Source organism: Plasmodium vivax, chromosome 8 (genome assembly GCF_000002415.2).
Source record: "Plasmodium vivax chromosome 8, whole genome shotgun sequence".
NCBI lineage: Eukaryota > Apicomplexa > Aconoidasida > Haemosporida > Plasmodiidae > Plasmodium > Plasmodium vivax.
In genome coordinates this window covers 896883-919361 of record NC_009913.1, presented here as the reverse complement: position 1 = coordinate 919361, position 22479 = coordinate 896883, and the positions used below count along the sequence as shown (strand labels likewise).

General features: G+C 50.5%; 4 protein-coding genes across 4 annotated transcripts, besides 12 other annotated features; 3 read left to right on the top strand and 1 right to left on the bottom strand.

Annotated features, from left to right (window-relative positions):
* Positions 1-318: 318 nt before the first annotated feature.
* Positions 319-2587, top strand: PVX_095230 (vesicle transport protein Sec22, putative). The gene is made up of 5 exons (XM_001614462.1): positions 319-973; positions 1351-1457; positions 1584-1670; positions 1847-2164; positions 2363-2587. The coding sequence occupies exons 1-4, from the start codon at positions 807-809 to the stop codon at positions 2059-2061; spliced, it is 576 nt and encodes a 191-aa protein (XP_001614512.1). The 5' UTR covers positions 319-806; the 3' UTR covers positions 2062-2164; positions 2363-2587.
* Positions 2588-3220: 633 nt separating this feature from the next.
* PVX_095225 (hypothetical protein, conserved) lies at positions 3221-4891 on the top strand (the record flags this gene model as incomplete). Its single annotated transcript, XM_001614461.1, has 1 exon — positions 3221-4891. One exon carries the CDS (start codon positions 3221-3223, stop codon positions 4889-4891), a length of 1671 nt encoding a protein of 556 aa, XP_001614511.1.
* A 1655-nt stretch (positions 4892-6546) lies between these two features.
* PVX_095220 (T-complex protein 1, epsilon subunit, putative) lies at positions 6547-8370 on the top strand (the record flags this gene model as incomplete). Its single annotated transcript, XM_001614460.1, has 1 exon — positions 6547-8370. One exon carries the CDS (start codon positions 6547-6549, stop codon positions 8152-8154), a length of 1608 nt encoding a protein of 535 aa, XP_001614510.1. The 3' UTR covers positions 8155-8370.
* Positions 8371-9400: 1030 nt separating this feature from the next.
* PVX_095215 (hypothetical protein, conserved) lies at positions 9401-19591 on the bottom strand (the record flags this gene model as incomplete). Its single annotated transcript, XM_001614459.1, has 1 exon — positions 9401-19591. One exon carries the CDS (start codon positions 19589-19591, stop codon positions 9401-9403), a length of 10191 nt encoding a protein of 3396 aa, XP_001614509.1.
* Positions 10336-10364: a microsatellite.
* Positions 13224-13244: a microsatellite.
* Positions 13857-13894: a microsatellite.
* Positions 14100-14137: a microsatellite.
* Positions 14253-14278: a microsatellite.
* Positions 16174-16195: a microsatellite.
* Positions 16617-16662: a microsatellite.
* Positions 18858-18879: a microsatellite.
* Positions 19149-19168: a microsatellite.
* An 809-nt stretch (positions 19592-20400) lies between the features above and the next one.
* Positions 20401-20427: a microsatellite.
* A 242-nt stretch (positions 20428-20669) lies between these two features.
* Positions 20670-20908: a microsatellite.
* Positions 20909-21488: 580 nt separating this feature from the next.
* Positions 21489-21512: a microsatellite.
* Positions 21513-22479: the final 967 nt, after the last annotated feature.

Sequence of the window (22479 nt, the reverse complement as noted above, 5' to 3'; positions counted from 1 at the left end):
CGGTAGATATTGTTGCTCTTTTAAGAGGATATGAGAAATGGCCACTTTTTGCCGCTTCCCCTTTTTACGCATGCGGGAAAATAAAATACGTGCCGCGCATACATTTTTTTTGGCAAAGCAACTGGGCGGCGTTGAACTGGTGAATTTTGCGACGAGCGAGTGTCAGTTGAGGTCGACCGTTTGGAATAAACATCTTGCATATACCACGAAGGGAGGAATACTCCACTGCGCTCCATGCCACGTAACTTTTTTTTTTTTTTTTTTTTTTTTCCCGCTCACCATTTTGTACGTTTTTTCCCCCTCACCGCTGCGCGAAAGAAATCGTTTGAACATTCCCTTTGCTTGGTCTCTTCAACGAAGCGGACGGGGGCGTTCTCCAGATGGGCGCGTTTGCTGCAGGCCAACTTAAAAACAACGCATATGATGAATTCCCCTTTTCGCATTTTTCCCAGTTTCCCCGTCCTGCCACGCTAACATGAACTCACCCGCATGAAGGCATCCCCGGATAAGCAGATTGACCGGCGCGTTGCATCCCTCGAAAATTTGCATAAACATAATGATTTGCAAAAAAGAGAACATGCGAGTTGCACTCTGAATGTGTACTCATCGACACACATGTTTGTATCTCCCCCTCCTCTCTCTTTTTTTTTTTTTTTTTTACCCCCCATCTGCACATACCATGTGTACAAAGAAAGCATAAATTTTTTTTTTCCTTCGCATCACCTCGTTTGAAGAGACCACATTGCTTTCCTTTACTTTACCATCCCACTGAACCAACACCCATTTGACTAAAAGCGCGGAGAAAAATGTGCGATGTGGTACTGCTGTGTAGAGTCAGCGACGGCATGACTTTGGTCGAAACGAACAGCGAGTCCAAAAATATTGCGCACAAAATAGAGTTGAAAAAATTATGTAAGAGGCTGCACTCCTTCCCCAGCTTGTCCACCGTGACGTCCAACCAGTTCAACTACCAGTAAGTGCGTCGGGGTAGCGTCGGGGTAGCGTAGGAGCGGCGGGGTAGCAGCGGGGTAGCGGTGAGCGGTTAGCGGCGAGCCAACAGCAGATAGCTTAACAGAATCACACTTATCGCGGCAAAACGGATTAGCACAAAAATGAGCAGAATGGCTCCAACGGCAAATTGAGATGGCCCCCTAAATGCTCCACCGCAGGGAAGTGGACCAAGCAAATTGTAGTTAACCCCGTGCCGAAGGGCTCTCCTCCTCTGCTTCCGCTGCTGCTTTCTCTGCCACTTCCGCTGCTACTACTTTGACCCTCGCCCATAAGACACCGCTCCCCCATAAGACGCCGCTCCCCCACCTGTTAACCTCCGTTTTATCCCCCCCCTTTCAGCTTCCTCATCGAAAATGGAATAGCCTACATCGCCGTTTTCCCCGTCACCTACCCGAAGAAATTAGCCTTTTTATTTTTAAACGACATTTGCAAGCAGTTCAATGAAGGTTGCAATATGGGGCCTCCTCGCGTGGCTTCCCTCGCGTAGCGTCTATCGTGTTGTTTCCCTCTTGTCGCTCCCTTCGTGTTCTTTTGTATACCCCCATGTTGAATTCCCCACCCCCCCCGCACAGAGCTGATGATCCAGTATGGGACCCACTCGATAGATTACAGGTCCATCATTGAGACGATCGAGAAGCCCTACTCCTTCATCAAATTCGGTATGCCGCCATTACATGTCGAAAGTGAAAATAATTTTGCGGCGCAAGTTGGACGGTGGTGTGTAGTACCTCCCATGGTCCATCTCCTTTCATTGCGCACCCCCTTTTCACTGCACTCCCCCTTTTCACTGCGCATCACTTCACCGCCCCCCCTTTGGCCCATCCCCCCTGCCAAGATAGAAAAATTTCAAAAATCAAACAGGAGTACAAGGACCCCCGCTCCAACATCGCCATTAAAAAGCTTAACGAAAGCCTGAACGAAGTCAGCAGCATAATGAGGAAGAACATAGACGATATCCTCCTGCGTGGGGAGAATCTGGAAGGTCCGTCTACTCACCGCAGCGCAGTTGCGTGGCAACCCCCGTTCGTTTGTGCCTCTTTGCAGTTGTAGACACGTGTGCAGAGAGGTCCCCCCCTTACACCTCCCACTTGCCCCTCCTCCCCATTCAGACGTCGGACGGAAAGCCTTCAACTTGAAGTACGAGTCGGAGAAGGTACTCCAGAGTTGCGGTTCCGTGTGGGAATGCGTCCACACGTCTGTTTGAGTGTGTCGCGGCGCAGTTTGGGGGAACTTGCTCGGTGGAAAAATGGTCCGAAGTCTTCCCGCCACGCCGCCATTACGCCTCCCCCACTTCTTAACTACGTCTCCCCCACTTATTAACTTCGCCCCCCCCCACTTCTCCACCACGCAGTTTAAGAAGGTCTCCAGAGTGCTCAGCCTCAGGTACACCCTGTACCAATACGGAATCCTCATCTTCGTAATTTTCTTCTTCTTTTTAATTATCATTTTTAAGAATTATTTTTAATTGCCTGTCGCTGATGATCCATTTAAATTTTTTTTTTTTTTTTATGTTTTTGTACCAAACTTTAATTCCCCCCAAATGTGTATATCTACGAGTTTAATCATTTTGAAACTTATGATGAGAAGGCGCTGCTGGCGTGGCAGCGTAGGTGGGACTGTCAAATGAGACTTCCAAGGGGGAGTGCCAATGGGATGCCAGATGAAACTGCCAAGAGGGGAACGCACGCACATTCACACCTGTTCGCATGGTGGGGAGAGCGCTGGGGGCAGCACAGAACTGTCGCCTCACCCGAAAAGGCACGTAGACTTTAAAAAGGTGTGCTCACCTTTTTGCACATTCCCCGTAGGGAGGTCCACTCTGAATTGCAGCACTGGTGTGTTTTCATTCGCGGGGCTGATTCGCCGCGACAATTCTTTTTTTTTTCACCACGTGTAACTACATACCGCTGTGAGGTGAACCACTGTAGGAAAAACCTTGCACGGGGATGTTCAATTGGGGGCTCTGCACATGCACGCTACCACAGTAAGGGGGTCTCCATTCTGTGCAAGCGCATGTCCACATGGAGGAAGAGACGCACATAGCAACGCATTCTTCTACATATTCCCACCCTGTTTGTATGTAACCCCTTTTTGTCTTCACTTTTTTCCGCGCACTTTCTGCCTGACCCGTTCAGGTAAAAAGTCGCACTTGTCAGCCCGTGTGCACACATCGCTACGCCTTCAAGCGTATCTCCATTTGCATGTCGCGATGGCGAAACGGCTCACATTTGTTTGGTTTTCCTCTGTCTGGTTCGCCTTTGTTTGTCTCACCCTCTGCGTTGTCTTCCAGAGTTGCTCTGGTGAGGTAATCGCGGGAGGCAAAAACGAAATTTCGCTCAAAAGGGAACAAAATGAGGAGGTTCACCAACGCGGGGACAGAAAAATACGAAAGTACAACTTCGACTCTTTGAGAAAGAAGCTGCACGTGGAAAGCAAAGAGCAGGGGAAGGAGGAAATGGGAACCCAGTCAAGTGACCAACAGGGGGATAGTCAAATTGGGGGGGGGACAGGCGTCTCCCCAGAGGAGGAATACGCGAAGTGCATCGGCATGATCGAACAGGAGTTCAAAGGCGAGGCGGACGCAAAAGTTAGGGAGCAGCTGGAAAGCCTGTGCTTGAAGAAGCGGGAGCAGGACGAGGCGGCAAAAGGGGCAGAAGCGGCAAAAGCGGCAAAAGCGGTGAAAGCGGCCAATGAGGAAAACGCCCAACTGAAGACGGACTCGCTCAGCGCCGCAAACCGGGACGGCAAGAGAAGCATCATCTCCCAGCTGGGGCTCTCCACCAAAGTGGACGTGCCACTCGAAGTGTTGAAGGAGTCCCTGTCGGAGGTGAAAAACTGCGTGCGGGATTACACACAAAGGTGCCCATTAAACTGGAAGGTAAGCGAGACGGATGAAACGGTTTGCGTCGCCCCAGAGTCGTACATCGGTCCATGCGAAAAGGAAGTGAAGAACAATTTACAGGAGGATGAAAAAATGCAAATGGAAAGGAAGTGTTCCCTATTTTGGAAGTGCGATTATAAGTGCGTCCAAAACTTTGAAGGCTCCGTGTGCCCCATTGATTGGCTTATGGAGGAGGAGCAGCAGCAGGGTGGTTTTTGCAAATCCCCGGAGAGCTACACAGGAAAATGCATAGGAAAAATAAAATTCAGCAACATGACCAGTAAGGAGAAGGCCATTTACTCTAACCTGTGTGAGGTCAGATGGCCATGTAAAAAAAAATGCGTTCATGATTACTCCGTTTTGTGCCCATCTGGATGGGTCGAAGGGGCAGATGGGTACTGCCTCGCCACAAGTAGCTACTCTGGAAATTGCGAAAAGAGAATTTACCTAAAGCACCTCGATGAAGCAATGAAACAGACGTACGAACACAAGTGCCAATTCAATTATCCATGTGTTAAATCGTGCGAAAAGGACTACCATGCCGTTTGTCCCCAATTGTGGCTCCCCGTGAGCGAGAAGGAATGCACCCCCTCTGAGAGTTACAACGGTAGGTGCAGACACAACTACATTTTCAAAGGCAACCTTATGGAGGAGGAGAAAAAAAACTTCGAAAGGATGTGCCATGTGTCCTACCCCTGTGTTAGGGACTGTAAAAGAGACTACTCCTTTAGCTGCCCTATCGGATGGAAAGAAACGCTGAGCTTTTGTTTGGCGCCCACGTCGTACCGATACACTTGTGAAAAGATGATGCGGAAAAATATGACCGAGCGGGAAAAGATCCAAGTCAGCGCCAAGTGCCTCGTCTTCTGGCCCTGCTCCAACTACGAGGTTGTCTTGAAGAACCTCCTGCACGGCAGCATCTCGCCGGCGGACTACTTGTCCGTGCTCAACGGGCCCGTGGACGGCGCCTCGGGGGCGGTTGTTCGGATGAGCGGTTGAGCGGATGAGCGGATGAGCGGATGAGCGGATGAGCGGATGAGCGGTTGAGCGGATGAGCGGATGAGCGGATGAGCGGATGAGCGGTTGAGCGGATGAGCGGATGAGCGGATGAGCGGTTGAGCGGATGAGCGGATGAGCGGTTGAGCGGATGAGCGGATGAGCGGATGAGCGGATGAGCGGATGAGCGGATGAGCGGTTGAGCGGATGAGCGGTTGAGCGGATGAGCGGATGAGCGGTTTGGCCGTTTAGCTGTATAGCCGCTTAACCGATTAGCCGCCTAACCGCTTAACCGATTAGCCGCCTAACCCCTTAACCGCCTAACCCCTTAACCGCTTATCCCCTCGTGTGCAACTCTTTTTTACACAATTTGTTTTACGCGGCGTTCCTGCACAGCGAAGCGGATCGCCCGCTCCATTTCGTCGCCCCTCACTTGTGGGGACCCTCCCCTGTGAGTCTCCCCTGTAAGTCTCCCCTGTGAGTCTCCCCTGTGAGTCTCCCCTGTGAGTCTCCCCTGTGAGTCTCCCCTGTGAGTCTCCCCTGTGAGTCTCCCCTGTGAGTCTCCCCTGTGAGTCTCCCCTGTGAGTCTCCCCTGTAAGTCTCCCCTGTAAGTCTCCTCTACAATTGTTCCCACTTTTTTACACAACTGGCCGCGCGCAAAGGGTGCTCCGGCAAAAAGGTAACAACTGGCTCTTCTGCAAAAGGGGGCTGCCCGCATGGTTCCCGATAGAGTGGTATACTCCTGGAGCGCCTCAAAAAGGGAGGGTGCAGCTCGCGGGCGCAGTGACGCGCTTGGGAGGTAGTCCCCCTTTGGAGGAACCGCTTATCCCACAAGTAACCGCGACATGTGGGCGCCGCAAGAACAGAAAAAAAAAATAAAAAAGAAAAAGCCAAGTTGATCGCACCCTTCTACATGACCCCCCCACTATCGTGCACGCTTTTCACAAAGTTCCTCTCCTCCCTGGCGGCGGCACCCCGCTGGTGTATTCCTGCAAGCGGGGCAGCCACGCGCGCGTATGCCCGTATGCCTGCACGCACCGACGCGATTGTGGTTTCCCCATCCGTGGCATCCCCTTCTCCCCGGCGCGCGTGAAATTAAAAAAAGTGCGTTGCGCCACCCCCTCGAAGTTGGCCGCGCGGGAAAAAAATACTCCCAGTGGTTCGTAAAAAAAGAAAGCAAAAAAAAAAAAAAACAAAAAACAAAAAACAAATGACCATCAACATCACCATTGCCATAACGAATGACGGATGACGAATGCCTATGACCTATAGCGTAGTAGCGAACAGAGCGCGCACTGCCGAGGCAATTTTTTAACGGAAAAAAGAGCCACCATTTTTTTCGCGTGCATAGAAAAGGGCACCCCTGAGGCGTGAGGAAGTGAGCCAAACTGTTGGAAGTGGAAAGGAGGGTTCATCGAGCGTACCACACTGCACGGTTACTCCGGCGCGATCACTCCACGTGGCGAAACGCTTCTCCCCGACGACAGCGTCGCCATAGCGTGACTGCAGAGCGGCCACCCCCGTGGAAGGGAAACCCCAGAGGAGAACAGTAGCGTTCTCACGAGAAGTCCGCCAAGTGAATTGAACGAGAAGCCCCTCTACCGCTTCGCTTCTTCGCTTCGCTTCGCTGCTTCGCTTCGCCGCTTTGCCGCTCCACGATGAACATCGCCATCGACGAGTACGGGCAACCGTTCGTGATCCTGAAGGAGGAGGAGAAGAAGCGGATCAAGGGAATCGAGGCGCACAAGAGTAATATCCTCGCGGCCAAGGTGGTGGCGGACATCCTGAAGAGCTCCATCGGACCGAGGGGAATGGACAAAATCATCGTCAGCGAGGATAACAATGTGACGGTTACAAACGACGGAGCAACGATACTCGAAAAAATTGACATCCAGCACGAGTGTGCAAAACTGTTGGTGGAACTATCAAAAAGTCAGGACAACGAAATTGGCGATGGGACCACCGGTGTTGTTATCATCGCGGGGGTCCTCCTAGAAGAAGCGTACACTTTGATAGATAAGGGGATTCACCCGCTACGTATCGCGGACGGATTCGAAAACGCGTGCAACATTGCTTTGAAGGCAATTGAAGAGATAGCCATAACAGTAGACATCGAGGAGAAAAACAACGAAATGTTAAAAAAGCTAGCCAGCACTTCGCTAAGCTCCAAAATTGTGTCGAGCAAAAAGGACCTCCTATCAAACATCGTAGTAGATGCAGTCCTCTCCGTTGCAGATATGAAGAGGAAAGACGTCAGATTTGACTTAATCAAAATTGAAGGAAAAACAGGAGGACTCTTAGAAGAGTCTACCCTAATCAAAGGAATCGTGCTGAACAAGGAACTCTCCCATTCGCAGATGATCAAAGAAGTGAAAAACGCAAAAATTGCCATCCTAACCTGCCCATTCGAACCACCCAAGCCCAAAATAAAACACAAGGTTAACATAACTAATGTAGATGCATTTAGGGACCTCCAAAATATTGAGAAGAAATATTTTTACGATATGATAGATTCGTTGAAGAAGGCAGGAGCCAATTTCGTCATATGCCAATGGGGCTTCGATGATGAAGCGAATTACCTCCTCTTGAAGGAAAACATCCCGGCCATCAGATGGGTAGGAGGCGTCGAAATGGAACTCATAGCCATCGCCACGGGGGGAAAAATCATCCCCAGATTTGAAGACATACATGAGTCAAAATTAGGCAAGGCAGATTTGATCAGAGAAATCTCCCACGGTACTGTTAACAACCCCATGGTCTTTATCGAAGGATGCTCAAACACAAAAGCTATCACCATCCTGTTGAGGGGGGGCAACCAAATGATGATTGAAGAATGCGAAAGGAGTGTACATGATGCCTTGTGCTCCGTTCGCAACCTAATAAGGGATAATAGAATTCTCCCTGGGGGAGGGGCCAGCGAAATCTACGCTGCACTTGCCATCGAAAACGTGGCCGACAAATGCAAAGGCATAGAACAGTATGCCATTCGAGCCTTTGGAAACGCCCTGCTGTCCATCCCAATCAACCTCTGCAATAACATGGGGCTCAACAGCATCGACATCATCTCAGAAATAAAAACGAAGATCCTTCAGGAGAAGAAGAAAAACCTCGGCATCGACAGCCTCAACTACAAGGTCGACGACATGATCGAGAAGGGCATCTTCGAAACGTTCAACTCCAAGTACAACCAGTTCTCCCTCGCCACGCAGGTCGTCAAGATGATACTCAAAATCGACGACGTCATCGCGCCGAACGACTTCAACTAGGGGAGCAGCCAGCGTAGCGTAGCATGCGTAGCGTGCGAAGCGGGGCATACCTAGCGGGGCATACCCACCGAAGCATGCGTAGCTGGCAAAACGCCGCGTCAGCTCCGCGACTGCCCCCCCATTGTACCCATTAGTCACCCTGCGGGACCACCCTCAAGCCAAACGCACAGCTTGCAAGAAGGGTGAAGCCCCCTCTGCACATGCGCATTTTTTCTTTTTTTTTTTTTTTTTTTTTTTTTTTTCCTGCCCAGTTGCAACTCAGTGGGAAGACGGCGCAAATTCGCCTTGGCGCATAACGCAACGCCTATACGGTTTCCCATGCGCGAGTGCCCCCCCTACTTGCTGCACTCCTACACCCCTACACAAACATTCATAAAAAACGCAGCCAACCAAATCGCACACAAGTGCGTGTAAACAGTTTTTTAATTCCCCTAAAAGGAATCGCTCCACATGAATGACCCGTTCGGTCAAAGGGGGGAAATAAAAAAAACGACGGCATAATTGTGCCTCATGTTGGACTACCCCCATCGGGAGGAAGAACATAAATAAAGCGGATCCATACGACGGCAGCTCATCGCAGCGCATGGCCCATCCGGTGCCTCGCCAATCGGAGCAGTCAGAGGAAGTGTTCCCCAGAACGGCGCAGCAAAATTAGAGGTGCATGCGCACTCTCCCCAATTCAGCTGCTATCCTGCACAGTTGGAGAGGCATATACAGACAGGTTGCCCCTCCCCCCCGCAGACGATCCCTTCTTCGTTGCTGTTGCGACCGCCGCGCGTGGTCCCCGCACATTTTGCATGCGTCCGCATGCGTCTGCATGCGGCTCCGTGCCGTTGAACATACGTGGCGGCCAGACGAAACCAAGTGAACCTCGTTGAGTTGAGATTTTTTTTTAAGAGTTAAGCACAAATGAAGTGAGTTGGTGTTGAAGAAAAATGCGCTCACGAGTAAAGCCGCAAATAAAATACACAGCCAAGCGACGCCGCAAATAAAATGCACAGCCAAGCGACGCCGCAAATAAAATGCACAGCCAAGCGACGCCGCAAATAAAATGCACAGCCAAGCGACGCCGCAAATAAAATGCACAGCCAAGCGACGCCGCAAATATAATTGGCGCGCGAAATGAGGGGGGCGCGCGGGCAGGCTGAGTCAAACCTCCACACCTCGCGACGGCACATCGGCATGATACCCCCGTTATGCTGCCCCCGTTATGCTGCCCCCGTCATGCTGCCCCCGCTCTGCCTGGTCATTCGCCGGCCCGTCGGGCCTTGAACACATTCCTGCAGTTGCCCGGGTTGGACGACGTGCAGTGGGTCACCTTTATGTCCTCCTGGCAGTTTCCTCGCTGGTACTGAGTCATCGTCCGGTCGCCCTCCACGGGGGGCAGCGCGATTCGCCCCATGGCGTGTGGCTGGTTGTCGTAGTACACCGCGCTTCCATCCCAGTTCGTTATGACCATGGAGGTCTTCCTCCCCGCGGGGGAGCTCATGCACGAGGGGGAAGCGGCAGGAGTGGAAGCGGATGAAGAAGGGGAACCGCTCAAGGATGTGTCTCTACCCTCTCTCGAGTTGCTCCTCAACCCTGCCTCCCGATCCACGCTGCTCGTCGCCCGCTCCTCGCCGCTCAGCACCTGCACCAGGTAAAGGCCGCTAGCCAACCCGGCTGGTGGGGGGGACGGCAACACCCTCTTCAGTTCTGCCTCCTCCGATGGGCCAAACGAGCTGCCCATGTACATCCCCCTTATTTGAATCATCCCATTGGTGTAGACGTTCATTCCGTAGCTTCCGTCCGGGATGTTCCTCTCCGGGTGCACCTTAATCCCGACGGTGATCGTCCCCTCTTTTTGCACGATCTGGGAGCCGTCCACGAGGTGCAGCCTCGTCACCGCGAGAGTCTTGTTCAACGGCTTCGCGGCAGAAGCGGCAGATCCCGCCGCCTGCCCCTGCTCAGTCTTCGTGACTCCCCCATCCCGGGTGATCACCACGTGGTACCTGCCCCTCTTCATCATGTCATACAGCAACAGCGCAACATCTTTGAGGAAGGGCGCGTCCATTTTTTTTCCACTCGCGTCCATCCCGGTAGCGGTGCCCTTCTCATCAGTCACCTCTATGTAGTACTCTCCTGTGGGTACTTCCCTCCCGGCAATTTTGATGAGCTCCCCGTTAAGCTTGCCTTGTCTTGTGGCGTCTCCCCTGTCATCATCATGGTGGTGGTCAGGGTCACCACTCAACTGCTTAATGGCGACGCTGTAGTAGGTCTCCCCTGTGGGTAGCGCGTGCTCCATCTGCTCTCCTCCCGCTTGATAACCTCCTGGGAGAATGTCAACGTAGAAACCCAACCTGGTGCTGTACGGATACGCCCACGCATTCTCTATGAGCATCTTCAGATACGCATCATTCACCTTCGGTCCGTAGATAATCGTTGGGAAGTAGGACCCATTCAGCACTTGCACGTAGTACTTGCCTTTCTGCAACCCAGTGCCCCATCCCTGTAAGACCTTTCTAAACTTGCAGCTGTTGCCTTGTCCGTCGTTGTCCAGATGAACGAATGCGTGAAAGGGGCGAGCCTCTTCTCCCTTTGGTCCACTCTGCTGAGCGGTGGTTGGACGGTTCATCATACCCTCCTTGTGGAACTCCCCCACGGCCACATTCTGCAGGACGTGCTTCCAAAACGCGTCATCGATGAGGACCTCTCCCGTATTTGTGCCTTGCGAGGTGGGACCGCTTTGCTGTCTTTCTCCACTCTGGCCCTTCTTCCATAAGGGGGCATACGGGTTGTCAAAATATTCGCCCTGCTCATCCATGAAGAGCTCGTCAACGTATATGAGGTAACCTCCATTGCTCATCTTCCTGCCGGATATCTTCAACACCTTTTCCATGTCGCTCGAGCGTGCGTCTTCATTTCCACTCACTATACTTTTCAGTGTACACTCTCCATCGTTGTAGGCTATGTGGAATTGCCCGCCCTTTAAGGGGTACCCGTGCAGGATATACAGTTCTTCATATAGAGCAACCCCTTCGTCGTCTTCATCGTCGCTGACTACCTCCACTAAGTAGGCCTTAACGGCGCTGTCCTTGTCCTGCACTTCTTCCACTTGAGGAGAAGCCGCCGCCAACTCAGCCAACTCGTCCAACTCGGCCAACTCGGTCAACACTATCTGGTCTGTGAAAACGACCCCGTCGTTCACGTCCACAATTTCGCTGTTGGAAAGCTCCACGTAGTAGGACCCGTTGCCTACCTTCTTGTGTAACATCTTAAAAACGTCTTGAAAGAAATGCTCATCCTGGTCGGCCGCTTTCCCCAGAGGCGTGGTGCTAACCGTCGTTTCTGCACCGTCACTCGTTACATTCAGCGCTTGCGAAACGTACTTGTCGCCATCCACCTGCACAATGTACTTGCCGTCGACTAGCCCCTTCTTTCCAATGAAATGCACCACTCTGTTTTTCACGTACAGCGGCATGCCGTTCTTCCCGAGCTTGTTCACCACGAGGTAGTACTCCTTCTCCCCGTCGCCCAGCAGCGCGCAGCGCGCACCGCCGGCATTGGCAGCGTGAGCCACGTTTGCCGCGTTAGGGGCAACACTGGTGGTGAGCTGCACTCCAAACTTGTAGTCCCTGTTCGCCTTTACCTTCCACGCTTTGTTAATGCACTTCTCGATCACTGCGCAGTCCTTCGCACTCGCATCGCTGTCGCCCTTCTTTACTTGGTACTTCCCCTTGGTTATGAACACGTCGTACGTCCCTTCTCTTGCGCTCAGTTCTCCGCCTTGCACGTGGACCACCTTCCTGAATGGAATACCCCCACTTAGCGTGTTGAAGGAGTTTTCCACGATGCACGCGAGGGTTCCTCCGCTGCGCGCGCTCCCCCCTCTCAGGGAAGACGGCGAAGAAGACGGTAAAGAAGCCGCTTCTGATGGTGACGCTTCCAACGGTGCCTCTCTCCCGTCACTCTCGTCGCTCTTGCTCAAATGTATCCTCTTTTTGATGTCCAGTTCGTACGTGCCGTCCTTCAGACTCCTCACGTTCAGCATGTCCTCGAGGAAAGTGTTCTCCAAAACGCAGTCTCCCTCTAGACACGTTGCGCTCAGCTTGCCGTCTTTCACCACCACGGATGTTACACTGGAGTTCAGCGTCCCCGTGAGCAGCGTGTACTTGTCCTCGTACGCCGCGTCTGTCCGCTTGATGCTTACGAGGTGGTCCACTCTCCGGTCGTACAGCACCTGGGCGAGCTTCTCCTCTGCCTTCTCCACCTTGGGGGGCTCCTTCTCTACCTTCTCTACCTTCTCCACCTTGGGGGCCTCCACCTTATCGGCCTCATTCCCCGGCGCTGCCACCGCTTGCCCCTTGCTCCCGAAGAGGTGCACGTTGAACCCGTTCTTCCAAAAGTCGAAAAAGCCGCTCTGGCCGTAGGACGATCCGTCTTCGTGCACCCTCTGCACAGAGGTCTTCTTGTCGGTCGTGACCTCCCCCTTTTGCGCGCTGCTCGAAATCTTTACCGAGTAGTCTCCCTTTTGCAGCTTGATCTGCTCGCATATCATTCTGAAGATCTCGTCGAACGTGTCCCTGTTCATGAGGTGCTTCTCTTCCGCGTCCGTGGAGTAGGTCTCCCTGTCCTCTGCTACGCTCAGCGAGATGACACCCTCCCTCACGATGCACGACGAGTGCACGAGGAAGAAGCACTTCTCTGAGGAGGTGGCGCCACCATCGTCGCCGCGGTGTGTGCTCTGTATGCTCAGCAGGAACGAGGTGCACAACTTGGTGGTGCCCTGCGCGGGGGCGGGGGCGAGGGCAGGCTTGGCTGCTTCCTCTACCGGTTTGGTTACTTCCTCTACCGGTTTGGTTACTTCCTCTACCGGCTTGGTTACTTCCCCTCCCGGCTTGGTTACTTCCCCCCCCGGCTTGCACACAGCACCCGTCTGGCTCCCCTGCTGCTGCGGCTGCGCCTCGCCGTCCAGGCTCACCTCGTACTCGTTGCCGTAGAGGTCCCGCACGACGACCCTCACCAAGGTGCACGACTTGACCAGCACCAGCGAGTACACGCAGTGCGCCTTTGCGCCGTCCCCCAGCCGTCGCCCCGTATTGCACTGCACCGTTCTCAAGGTAAGCGCCTTGTCCTTGAACAGACCCTTGCTGAAGGGGATCCTCAGAAACTCCCAATACTTGAGCTTCCTTGGGTACTTGTACGCCACGAAATCGTCCGTCGTGTAGATAACCGTGTTGTACAAATACGAGCTGTGCGTAAAGATCGGCTTAATCACAACATACGGGTCTGCATGCAGCTCGACTAACCCGATCACCTCTATCTGGTACTCCACTAACGCCGCGTTCGTGGCAGACGTACTGCTGCTCTGCACAAGTTTCACCTTAACGCTCACGTCTTCCGCCTTGGGAACCACCACCTTGGGGTCATTACACACTTCGTACACTGGCCTTATCGGCATGCTCTCATAGATGTGCGTGCCGACTGTCCCGTCCGCATTCGTGTCGTACTCTACCACGTACTTGTTAAACTCGTACAGTCCATTTTGAAGGAACTTCACCGGCATGTTCCTACACACCAGGTAGACTGTGTTCGGCTCGAGGTTGAACCTGCTGGCAAACTTCGACGTGTCGTACTTCCTATGGGGGTAGCACTTCAGCACAAACTGACTGACATCGTCAAAGGTGTTGGCGATGAGCCCTACATAGGCAACGTTCTGGAGGGATAAAAACCTGTGGGGGGAAAGAACCACGATTGCGCTGAGGAACTTCCCATATGCGGCACTCTTCCCCTCATAGAGAAACACGTTGTTGAATGAGCTGTGTATTTCTGGCTGCTCCTTCACGTAGATGGCTCGGTCCGTGTAGGTGAAGCTGGGGACGTTGTACGTCAGGACGTCGTCTGGCTTGAACAGCGGCCCGGCGTTCGAGAACTGCGGGGGCGTCAGCGACACGGCTGCGCCGCCGTCGCTCCTGCCGTTCGCGCTGCACGTGTGTCTGCTCTGCAGGTAGCTCTTCACTTCGAGGACCACCTTCTTCTCCTGGTCGTGTGCGCCGCTTCCCCGCGCGACTTCCGCTGGCAGGTCCGCCTCGTCCACCTTTTGCTTACCCTCCGCGCGCAATTCGCGAACATTTTTGAGCAGCTCCATGTACAGCGCCACGTTGAACTGCACGATCGACTCTTCGTTGAGTCTCTTCGGGGACAGCAAGCTCTTGCTTATGAGGAGCGAGTGCAGGTAGGACACGGAGGGGACCACAACCACTGCGGGGTGGTTTGCGGGCGACCCTCCCTTCTGCGTTACCTCCCCCTCGGCGATCTCCAAATAAATCGAGTTCTTCCTTACCAGCTCGTTCACCTGCGGCGGCACGGACAAAAAGTAGTAGACCAGGCTGAGCACCTCCTCCCGGGTTAGCGACTCGGCAAACTGCTCGCTCAACTGGTACGGCAGCACGTTGCTGTCCATGTGGTCGAACAGCTTCACCAAGTCCTCCTTCTCAAAATTACATATGTGCAGTATCTCCTTCAGGATGGCCCCCCTGTCGAGGCAATAGTTCGTGTCGTAGAAGATGTTCGAGATGAGCGACTTCCCATCGTTGGGCACGTGCAGTTGGCCCCGGTTCAAGTAGAGCGTTCCGCAGGATTTCTCTCCCAAATTGGGTATGCCCACTGAGTAGGCCACTTCCTCCACGATGATGCGGACGGTTCTATACACATCTGCAGTCATGACGTCTCCTCCCATGCCGAGTTGGAACCTCTTCGACACCGTCAAGTACCCGTTGTTGATCATGTTGGCTACCTCTTCCTTGCTCTTGAACAGAATGTCCTTTCGCTGGTTGTTTTCCAAGTAGGACACGTAGTAGGGAGAGAACCCTTCATAGTCAAACTTCGGGTTGTGGCACACCTGCAGCCCGTTATAGTAGTGGTGGCACTCCAACGCTTTGTCGTAATACTCCTCGGCCACCTCTAAATGAGTCTTCCCTATTGCCGTGTTCAAAATCATACCGTACGGGTGCACGAAGAACGTTTGGTACTCCACGTTGATCTCCTTCACCAGCTCGTCGCCCGCTTTCGAAACGAAGATGACCTTCTCCAGCATGAAAATGGAGTTGCTGTTCACGTTGTCGATGTAGACCTTGTACGTCACCGACTTGTCCGTCGCCGGGTAGGGGGCGCCGCCTTTCAAGAGGAGCACTCTGCGCAGCTCCAGCGTCTCCGTCTTGTGCGTCTCTCCCACGAAGGGGACGGCTAAATTTCTGAAGAGGAAGTAGACGGAGTGCTGGTCGCCTCCGTTAGCGGCCATCGTGGCCCCCTTCTCCATCGTGATCGACACCAACGCTCCGTGCTTGTCAAACTGGGAGGCGAACTCCGTGATCACGTTCTCGTCATGATTCTGCAGGTCCATGTTCAGGCAGTCTAGCAAGTCCACGCGGATGGCCGCCTGCGCCGCTGCGTCCCTGCGCGATATGTATCCCGCCTCGCCCATGACCCAGTTGGCCACGTACGCCACGTCGCTTTCGCTCCAGCTTTCGGTGCGGCCTTCACTTCGGCTTACCTCTCTTCCGAGAAGCCTCTGCACAATGCTGCGGCCCATCTCCGCCGCGTCTTCCACGCCCTGCGCGAACTTGTAGCTACCCCACACGTACCTGTACAGAATGTGGTAGTACAGAGAGTTTTCCACTTCGTCCACGAAGTTGGAGCAGCAGAGGGACTTCTTCCTAATCATGAGGGCGCCGCGCTTGGCCAGGTGGAAGGCCATGTCGTTCGCCGTGAGCTTCTTCTCGCTGCTGTGCTTGAACTCGTCCACGTAGATGAAGTATTTGATTCCTGCCAGGGGCGCCACGGACTCGGACGCAGACTCGCCGGCTAACTTCTTTGCCTCTCCCGGCTGGCTCTGCGCGACCCTCCTGTAGGACGACGTCAACTCCGTGAGGTACGCCGCGAGCAGCGACACCTCATTCATCAGCAAGTCGTACCGCGTGGTGTGCCTCTCCAGCGACACCTCGAGCTGGTCTTTCAACACAGACTGGATGCCCCTCACCGCTTCTCTCTCCGCGGGGTCCATCCTGTCCAAATGCTCCACCACAAAACTGTCGATGAGGCGAATTCCAGTCAAGTCGTAGAAGAACGAGTAAAAGTCATACCCGTTCGATAAGTAAGCCGCCTTGAACAGTAGAATGTACACGTTGGAGAAGTACTTGTTGGGGAACTCCACATTCCTGTGCAGGTGCAACAAATTCAAATTATTTTCATCTATGCTCACATTCAGTTTGTACGTCTTGGTCGGCTTCAAAGGCGCGTGCGCTTCGTATATCTCCATGTGGACCAGATCAAACACGTCATGCGAACTTTCGTTTCTTTTGAAAAAGTTCAAGTGGATCTTCTTGTCCTTATGCGCCATGAAGTATTTCCCCAAGTTGGCCTTCAGCAGCACTTCGATTATCATCTGTATGGCGTCACAGTTCAGCGAGTCATTCACCAGGATGTTGAACTTGTTCATCAAGTAGGCGTACGCCCCCAGGCACTCGTACTGGTACGGAGACACGTTCACGAAGTGGGGCGACATCTCCGCGTTGTGCCTCTCTCCCGCCGCGTTGCTCTTCTCCTCCCCCTCGTAAAAGTACACGTAATTGTTCAAAAACTTCATGTACACGTTGGGCTTAATCCTCTCGTAGTTGATGCTGATCTCTCCGAACGGCTGGTACAGCGTGGCGTCGTCCTGTTTGGGCGTCTGCACGTGGGTTGGCAGCACACTTTTGTTGTCGACCACGTGAACGCTGTGCGTTTTGGCAACGATCTGAGACAGCCCTTTGTAGAACGCATCTTCGTCGTCCTCCTCCTCGTCGGCCGCGCCGCTCCCATCGTGCGAAGCTCCCCCCACCGAGGAGCCTATCTTGGAGAAGGCCTCCTTCGCGCGGCTCCGCAGAATTTCGTTCGACCGCCCGTTTATGTAAAAGCTGTCGTTGTAGTGCGTGAGGATGAAGCTCTGCTCGCCACCGCTTCGTCCGCTTCCACCACTTCGTCCGCCGCTCCCACCAAACTGGTACACCACCTGCAGCATCTCCTCGTGCTTCTCATCAAAGTGCGTTGACAGGTGCACGCCTAACTGGTTCCTCCTCAGCGCCGCCACCAGCGCGCTCGCGGGCATCGCCGCCGCCTCGCTCAGCACAAACTTCGTCGTTTTGAGGCTGCACCTGTTGATGTACTCCTTGCACACCGTGTCCTCGTACATCGAGGGCACCGACACGTTCGGAACCATCTGTCCAGGGGTGGGCGTCAAAATGCAAAAGTAGCCCTCAACGATGGAGCGCTGCACCCAAGGCGTCAGCAAAATTTCGGGATACGGATTGATGTTGATCATGTGCACTCGCAGCAACCTTGTGTCGAATACGTACCCAAAACTGTACGCGGGGAAGCATACTTTGGGCAATCCCTCATTGTGCACGCATATGTCTCCAACAGTTATGTAGTCCAAGTTGTCCTCCACCACGATGGGGTGCTTACTAGTGCAGCTTTCCCCGCACAGCATGGGGAAGGAAATCTCCTTGAGGGTCACCATCACGTCGGAGGCGCCGCTCCCTTCGCCGCTGTCTGCTCCGTCGCTCCTTCGCCCTATCACCGCCATGGTCACCACGCTGCCCCCGTTCACATACTTCGGCACGCGCTTCTTCAAACTGCGCACAAACTTGCCATCCACCTGCACATGCAGGTACACCGTGTACCCGAATATGTCGTTGTAAAAGAGCTCCAACTTGACCTCCTCAAAAAGAGTCTTGTTCGTTATGAGGCGCCTTACCATGACGTCTTCAGCCAGGTTATACTCCAAGTACAAAACGGAAAGGTTGCAATCTAACTCATACGTATGATACATGGGGGACACGTTCGCGTAACTGTGCCCCTGCCTCATCGTGTTGCACGTGTGTCTGTACTCCTCCCTCAGTCGTAGGTTTATAAACGTACTCAATTCACGGGCGATAGATTCCAAAACGACTAAACATATTTCAGTGGAGGATCTAAGTACAAGTTGATTCTCCTTCACTTGCGCGAAGTGGTTCGATCCGTATTTTGACACAAACTGGGATTCCTCCTCCACGAGCACTTCTCTCTTGAGACCTACTGCCTCGGCGCTGAACTCAAACGCGAGCGAATTGAGCAACACAGACAACTCCTCGGCATATACGTTATACTCCTGATCCACGTGCGTGGGAGAAGAAGAAGTGTTCCCCTCCTTTCTCATCGTCAAACCCGTGGTGTAGAGCAACATATCTTCAGACGAAACGTTGTACAACTGCTTAAATAAATTAAAAAGAATTCTAAACATGTGCACGTACTCCATTCGGTTGTTCACGTTATTCTTATAGATGTACTTCTTCTGGAAAAAGACGTGACGCGTGTAAATTGTGACCAGCCGTCCGACGACGCTTCCCCTGGAGGAGTAGTACCCATTATCTTCGTATCTCAAGGGAAGTTGAATTTTGTAGTTCTTTCCGCTAATCGTTACCAAATTGTCATGTGAGAGTCTATCCTCCAATTTGATAAGTATGGGCTGGCTATTTTTCCCCATAAAATTCAACGCCGATCTTCCGCTTATCCTCTCATCTCCAACTGCGGAGTGAATCTTTTTCACAAACTTATCCACCATATGGACATGGTAACAATGCACAGTAGACATGTCATAATGGATGTTATAATTCACCGAGTGAGTCATAATGGTACCTGAACAAGGATGCACTAATTCGTTGTAGTAAGAATATAACTGTGTGTAATGTTCAATTGTCTTTACATTTAACTCAGAATGGAAATATAAAAATTTGCTAAATAAAAAATTCCCATGGACGAATGTCTTTTGAGGAAATGTAATTTTATTTTTTTTATCACTTCTTACTGTGTGTGTGATCCTATTTTCCATTTCGCTCAAGTCAATTACTCTCGTATTGTCACTACATCCGTGACAGTGACAGTTGTTCCCAATGTCGTAGTCTGCATTGTTTATCAAATCTGACATTTCCAACACGACACTATAGTGTAGGGATGGAATGCTTTTAAAAATAAATTGGACACTTCCATCCTTAGAAAAGGTGTCCGTCAAATTGTGTACAGACACAAGATCACTTGATTCTTTTTGAATCAAGCTTGCCTTGATAACATGGCCGCTTATTCCATTCTTCACGTGGATAGAATAGTCTGCTGTTTCACAAACGTTTTCGTACTCCAAGAGGCACGTTTTTCCGAAGGATCGTACATCCAAGATGTATCTCCTCTTTCTACTTGCCGCTGCTGAGGCGGGTGACGTTGAATCCTTCTGCGCAACGTTGTAGTAGTCATCTTCATAATTTATGCCCTTACTGTTCGCAGCAGGCGAAGCGGCCGAAGCGCTGGCCGACGGCTCATTAAACCAGGAGGAGCACACGATGCCAAAAAGGCACACAACCAGCACACTATACAAATTCACGATATGCATTTTTACTTCAAATGTACTTAACTATGTGCGCAAGCATTTGCCAAGGGTAAAAAGCATATATGTACGCAATATTGCCAGTATGTTAAAATGTATATATAGGTGGTTGGTATGCACACAGCATGCAGGCATATATTACTTGCTAGTACAAATATAAACAAATATGTAGGGGTACGCCTTTGCGTACTTACTTTTTTTTTGCGGCTCCCTTAAAGAGCGCTATACAAAAGAATTGACACACAAACCAGTTATGGCCAAAAAGGTGAAGAAAACAAATGGGGAACAAATAAAGTTATGCAAAACTATTTTCAAATAATTGTTTTAAAAAAACATATTTAAAAACAGTTAAAAAATATAATGTTTTAAATATATATTTTTTAAAAATATAAAATTTTTAAAAACATTTTTTTTAAAAAAATATATTTTTTTTAAATATACTATTTCAAAATTGAATTAAATTAAATAAATGAAGATGTTTTTTCAAAAGGGGAAAAAATGAATTACTAATTTTTTTTTTTTTTTTTTGTCAACTACTTTAAACAGTTAGAACATTGGCTACCTGTTCTTTTGGCTAGCTCAATACTTACAAAATGGTGCCTGGTTCAGGATTATAAGCTTCTTTACAAATGCACCCACATACATACGTATATTTTTTTTCCAGGTAGCGAAAAGTTGCCTTTTTTTTCGCTTTTTTTTTTTTTTTTTCCCACGGGCTAGCTAAAATGTGTCTTTTTATTTCCAGGTAGCTAAAAATGTATGATTTTTTTTCCAGGTAGCTAAAAATGTATGATTTTTTTTCCAGGTAGCTAAAAATGTGTGATTTTTTTTTTCTAGGTAGCTAAAAATGTGTGATTTTTTTTTTCTAGGTAGCTAAAAATGTGTGATTTTTTTTTTCTAGGTAGCTAAAAATGTGTGATTTTTTTTTTTCTAGGTAGCTAAAAATATGTTTTTTTTTTTTTTTTTCCAGGTAGCTAAAAAATTGTTCCCACTAATGGGGCACTTCTATTAGTCATCCCATGCAAGGCTCAAAGTTCAAACTTAAACATTGCAGCATTGGCGAATGCACGTGTGTTCCGTTTTTAATTTACATTCATGTACTTTTTCAAGGGGCACACATGCCTGCGCGCGTAACATAGAAGCGCGAATAATTATATGCTGGTATTATTGCCAGCAACGCTGTGCAAATATTTATAAACGCATGGGTGTTATCCGCCCCACCCGCGACCGTGTGTTCCACTCAGGCTATGCACGTACATTCTGCTTGCATTTTTATTATCCCCATCGGTGCACGCTTAAAAGCACGGATGACATAACCAATATTGTGTTTAAAAAGAAAAAAAAGCAAGCCCATTTTTTAAGCATAAATAAGGTGCAAACGTTTAACCATCAAGTGTGATAAATAAAAATAATTATTCTCTCTTAAGGCATCAACATATACACTTCTGTTCTACTGCAGTGCGTTTATTTTAAGCACAATAAAGCACACAGAGAGAAGGGAGATGAAGGAGACTTTTCCATCTGTTCAATGGCAAAGCTTCCAAGTGGCAAAATTAGTCTGTGCATTTTTTCGCACAAGGTGCACTTGCAACTGTTCAACGGGTGCATGTATAAATGTCCATTTTTAACACGAAAAAGAAGTTACTAATGTTTTTAAGGTGCACACTGAGATGGCTTCTCGTACAGGTGCGTTTCATTTCCATTGTGCGGTGCACTTCACCCGAACCGTGTTTCTCCACTTTGCAAAAAAGCGAAAAAGCAAAGGTCACACTTTGAGATGATTTTTACCAAGGGGTAACATTAATAGGAACCAGATCAAAATGGAGAAAAAAAAATTTTCACTTCCCAAATTGATTAACCATAAAGCTGCAAATGAAACCGTTTCTTGCCATTACCTGCATGCACACGGTTCCCGTTAAATGAAAAAAAAAAAAAAAAAAATCGGGTTTACAAAAAGTTCCACATCATGTGGTGTCATAATTTATCGGCGGTGTTTCTTCTTTAACTTTTAACCTTATCGCTTAGCTTAGCTTAGCTTAGCTTAGTTTTTTTTTCTTTTTTTTTTTTCCATCCCCCGCTCATGTACGTACTCAAGGTAACGGTGCTATACATAAGAATGATCATAACTGCATTAAAAAAAAATGTTTCGCATGCAAAATAGGGGATATTCTCATTACGGACGGGAAGTCAATCTTATGTCACACGTGGGTGACCATGTTATAGTTAAACCAGGTCTTGCGCTCTGGAGTGCTACTTTGCAATATGCCTCCTTGGGGAAGGGCCTTTTAACATCCCACCCCCCTGCGGCAGGCATGCCATTTACGCTCATGAGCACATGCAAATGTGGGTACAAATAAAAACTAGTGCAAACGGATTTATTTGTACACAGCTCTTATCGGGTGAATAACGTCGGGTGTGCAATTATCACGTAATAAAGTTCGATGTGCATCAGTGCCCATCTTGGGGGAATAGAGGACTCCCACTGTGCAGACAAAAACATAGCGCGTTTTGTCGGGAGCGTTCCAAAATGATTAAGCGGTTGGACGGTCAATCGGTAAAGCGGTTAACCATATGTTCGCAAACAACGCACGATAGGCACAGTTGCACCTCCGAGAGGGTAACTCTAAACGGTGCAAAGCGATCAAAGGTGGGGGACCTATGTTATGGCACAGCACATGTGCGTTTTCAACCAAGAATACTCTCCTTGGGGTGAAAAACGTACCATGGGGTCTTCTTCAAAGAAGTGAAAACCGGGTGATCCAAAGTGGTGATAACGGGACATGGTCACATTGCCCCTGCTCTGAATTTTATATCCCCACCTTTGCTTCACACAGGTGGGTGCACATCACCTTTGCACACAACTTTGATCGCACCTTTGAGCGCACTTTTGCCGT

Excerpts from the sequence above, each read along its gene's own strand:
- PVX_095230 (XM_001614462.1), top strand. The coding sequence starts at position 807 with ATGTGCGATGTGGTACTGCTGTGTAGAGTCAGCGACGGCATGACTTTG. Across the intron at positions 974-1,350 it reads TCCAACCAGTTCAACTACCA|CTTCCTCATCGAAAATGGAA; the intron begins GTAAGTGCGTCG and ends CCCCCCTTTCAG. Across the intron at positions 1,458-1,583 it reads TTGCAAGCAGTTCAATGAAG|AGCTGATGATCCAGTATGGG; the intron begins GTTGCAATATGG and ends CCCCCCGCACAG.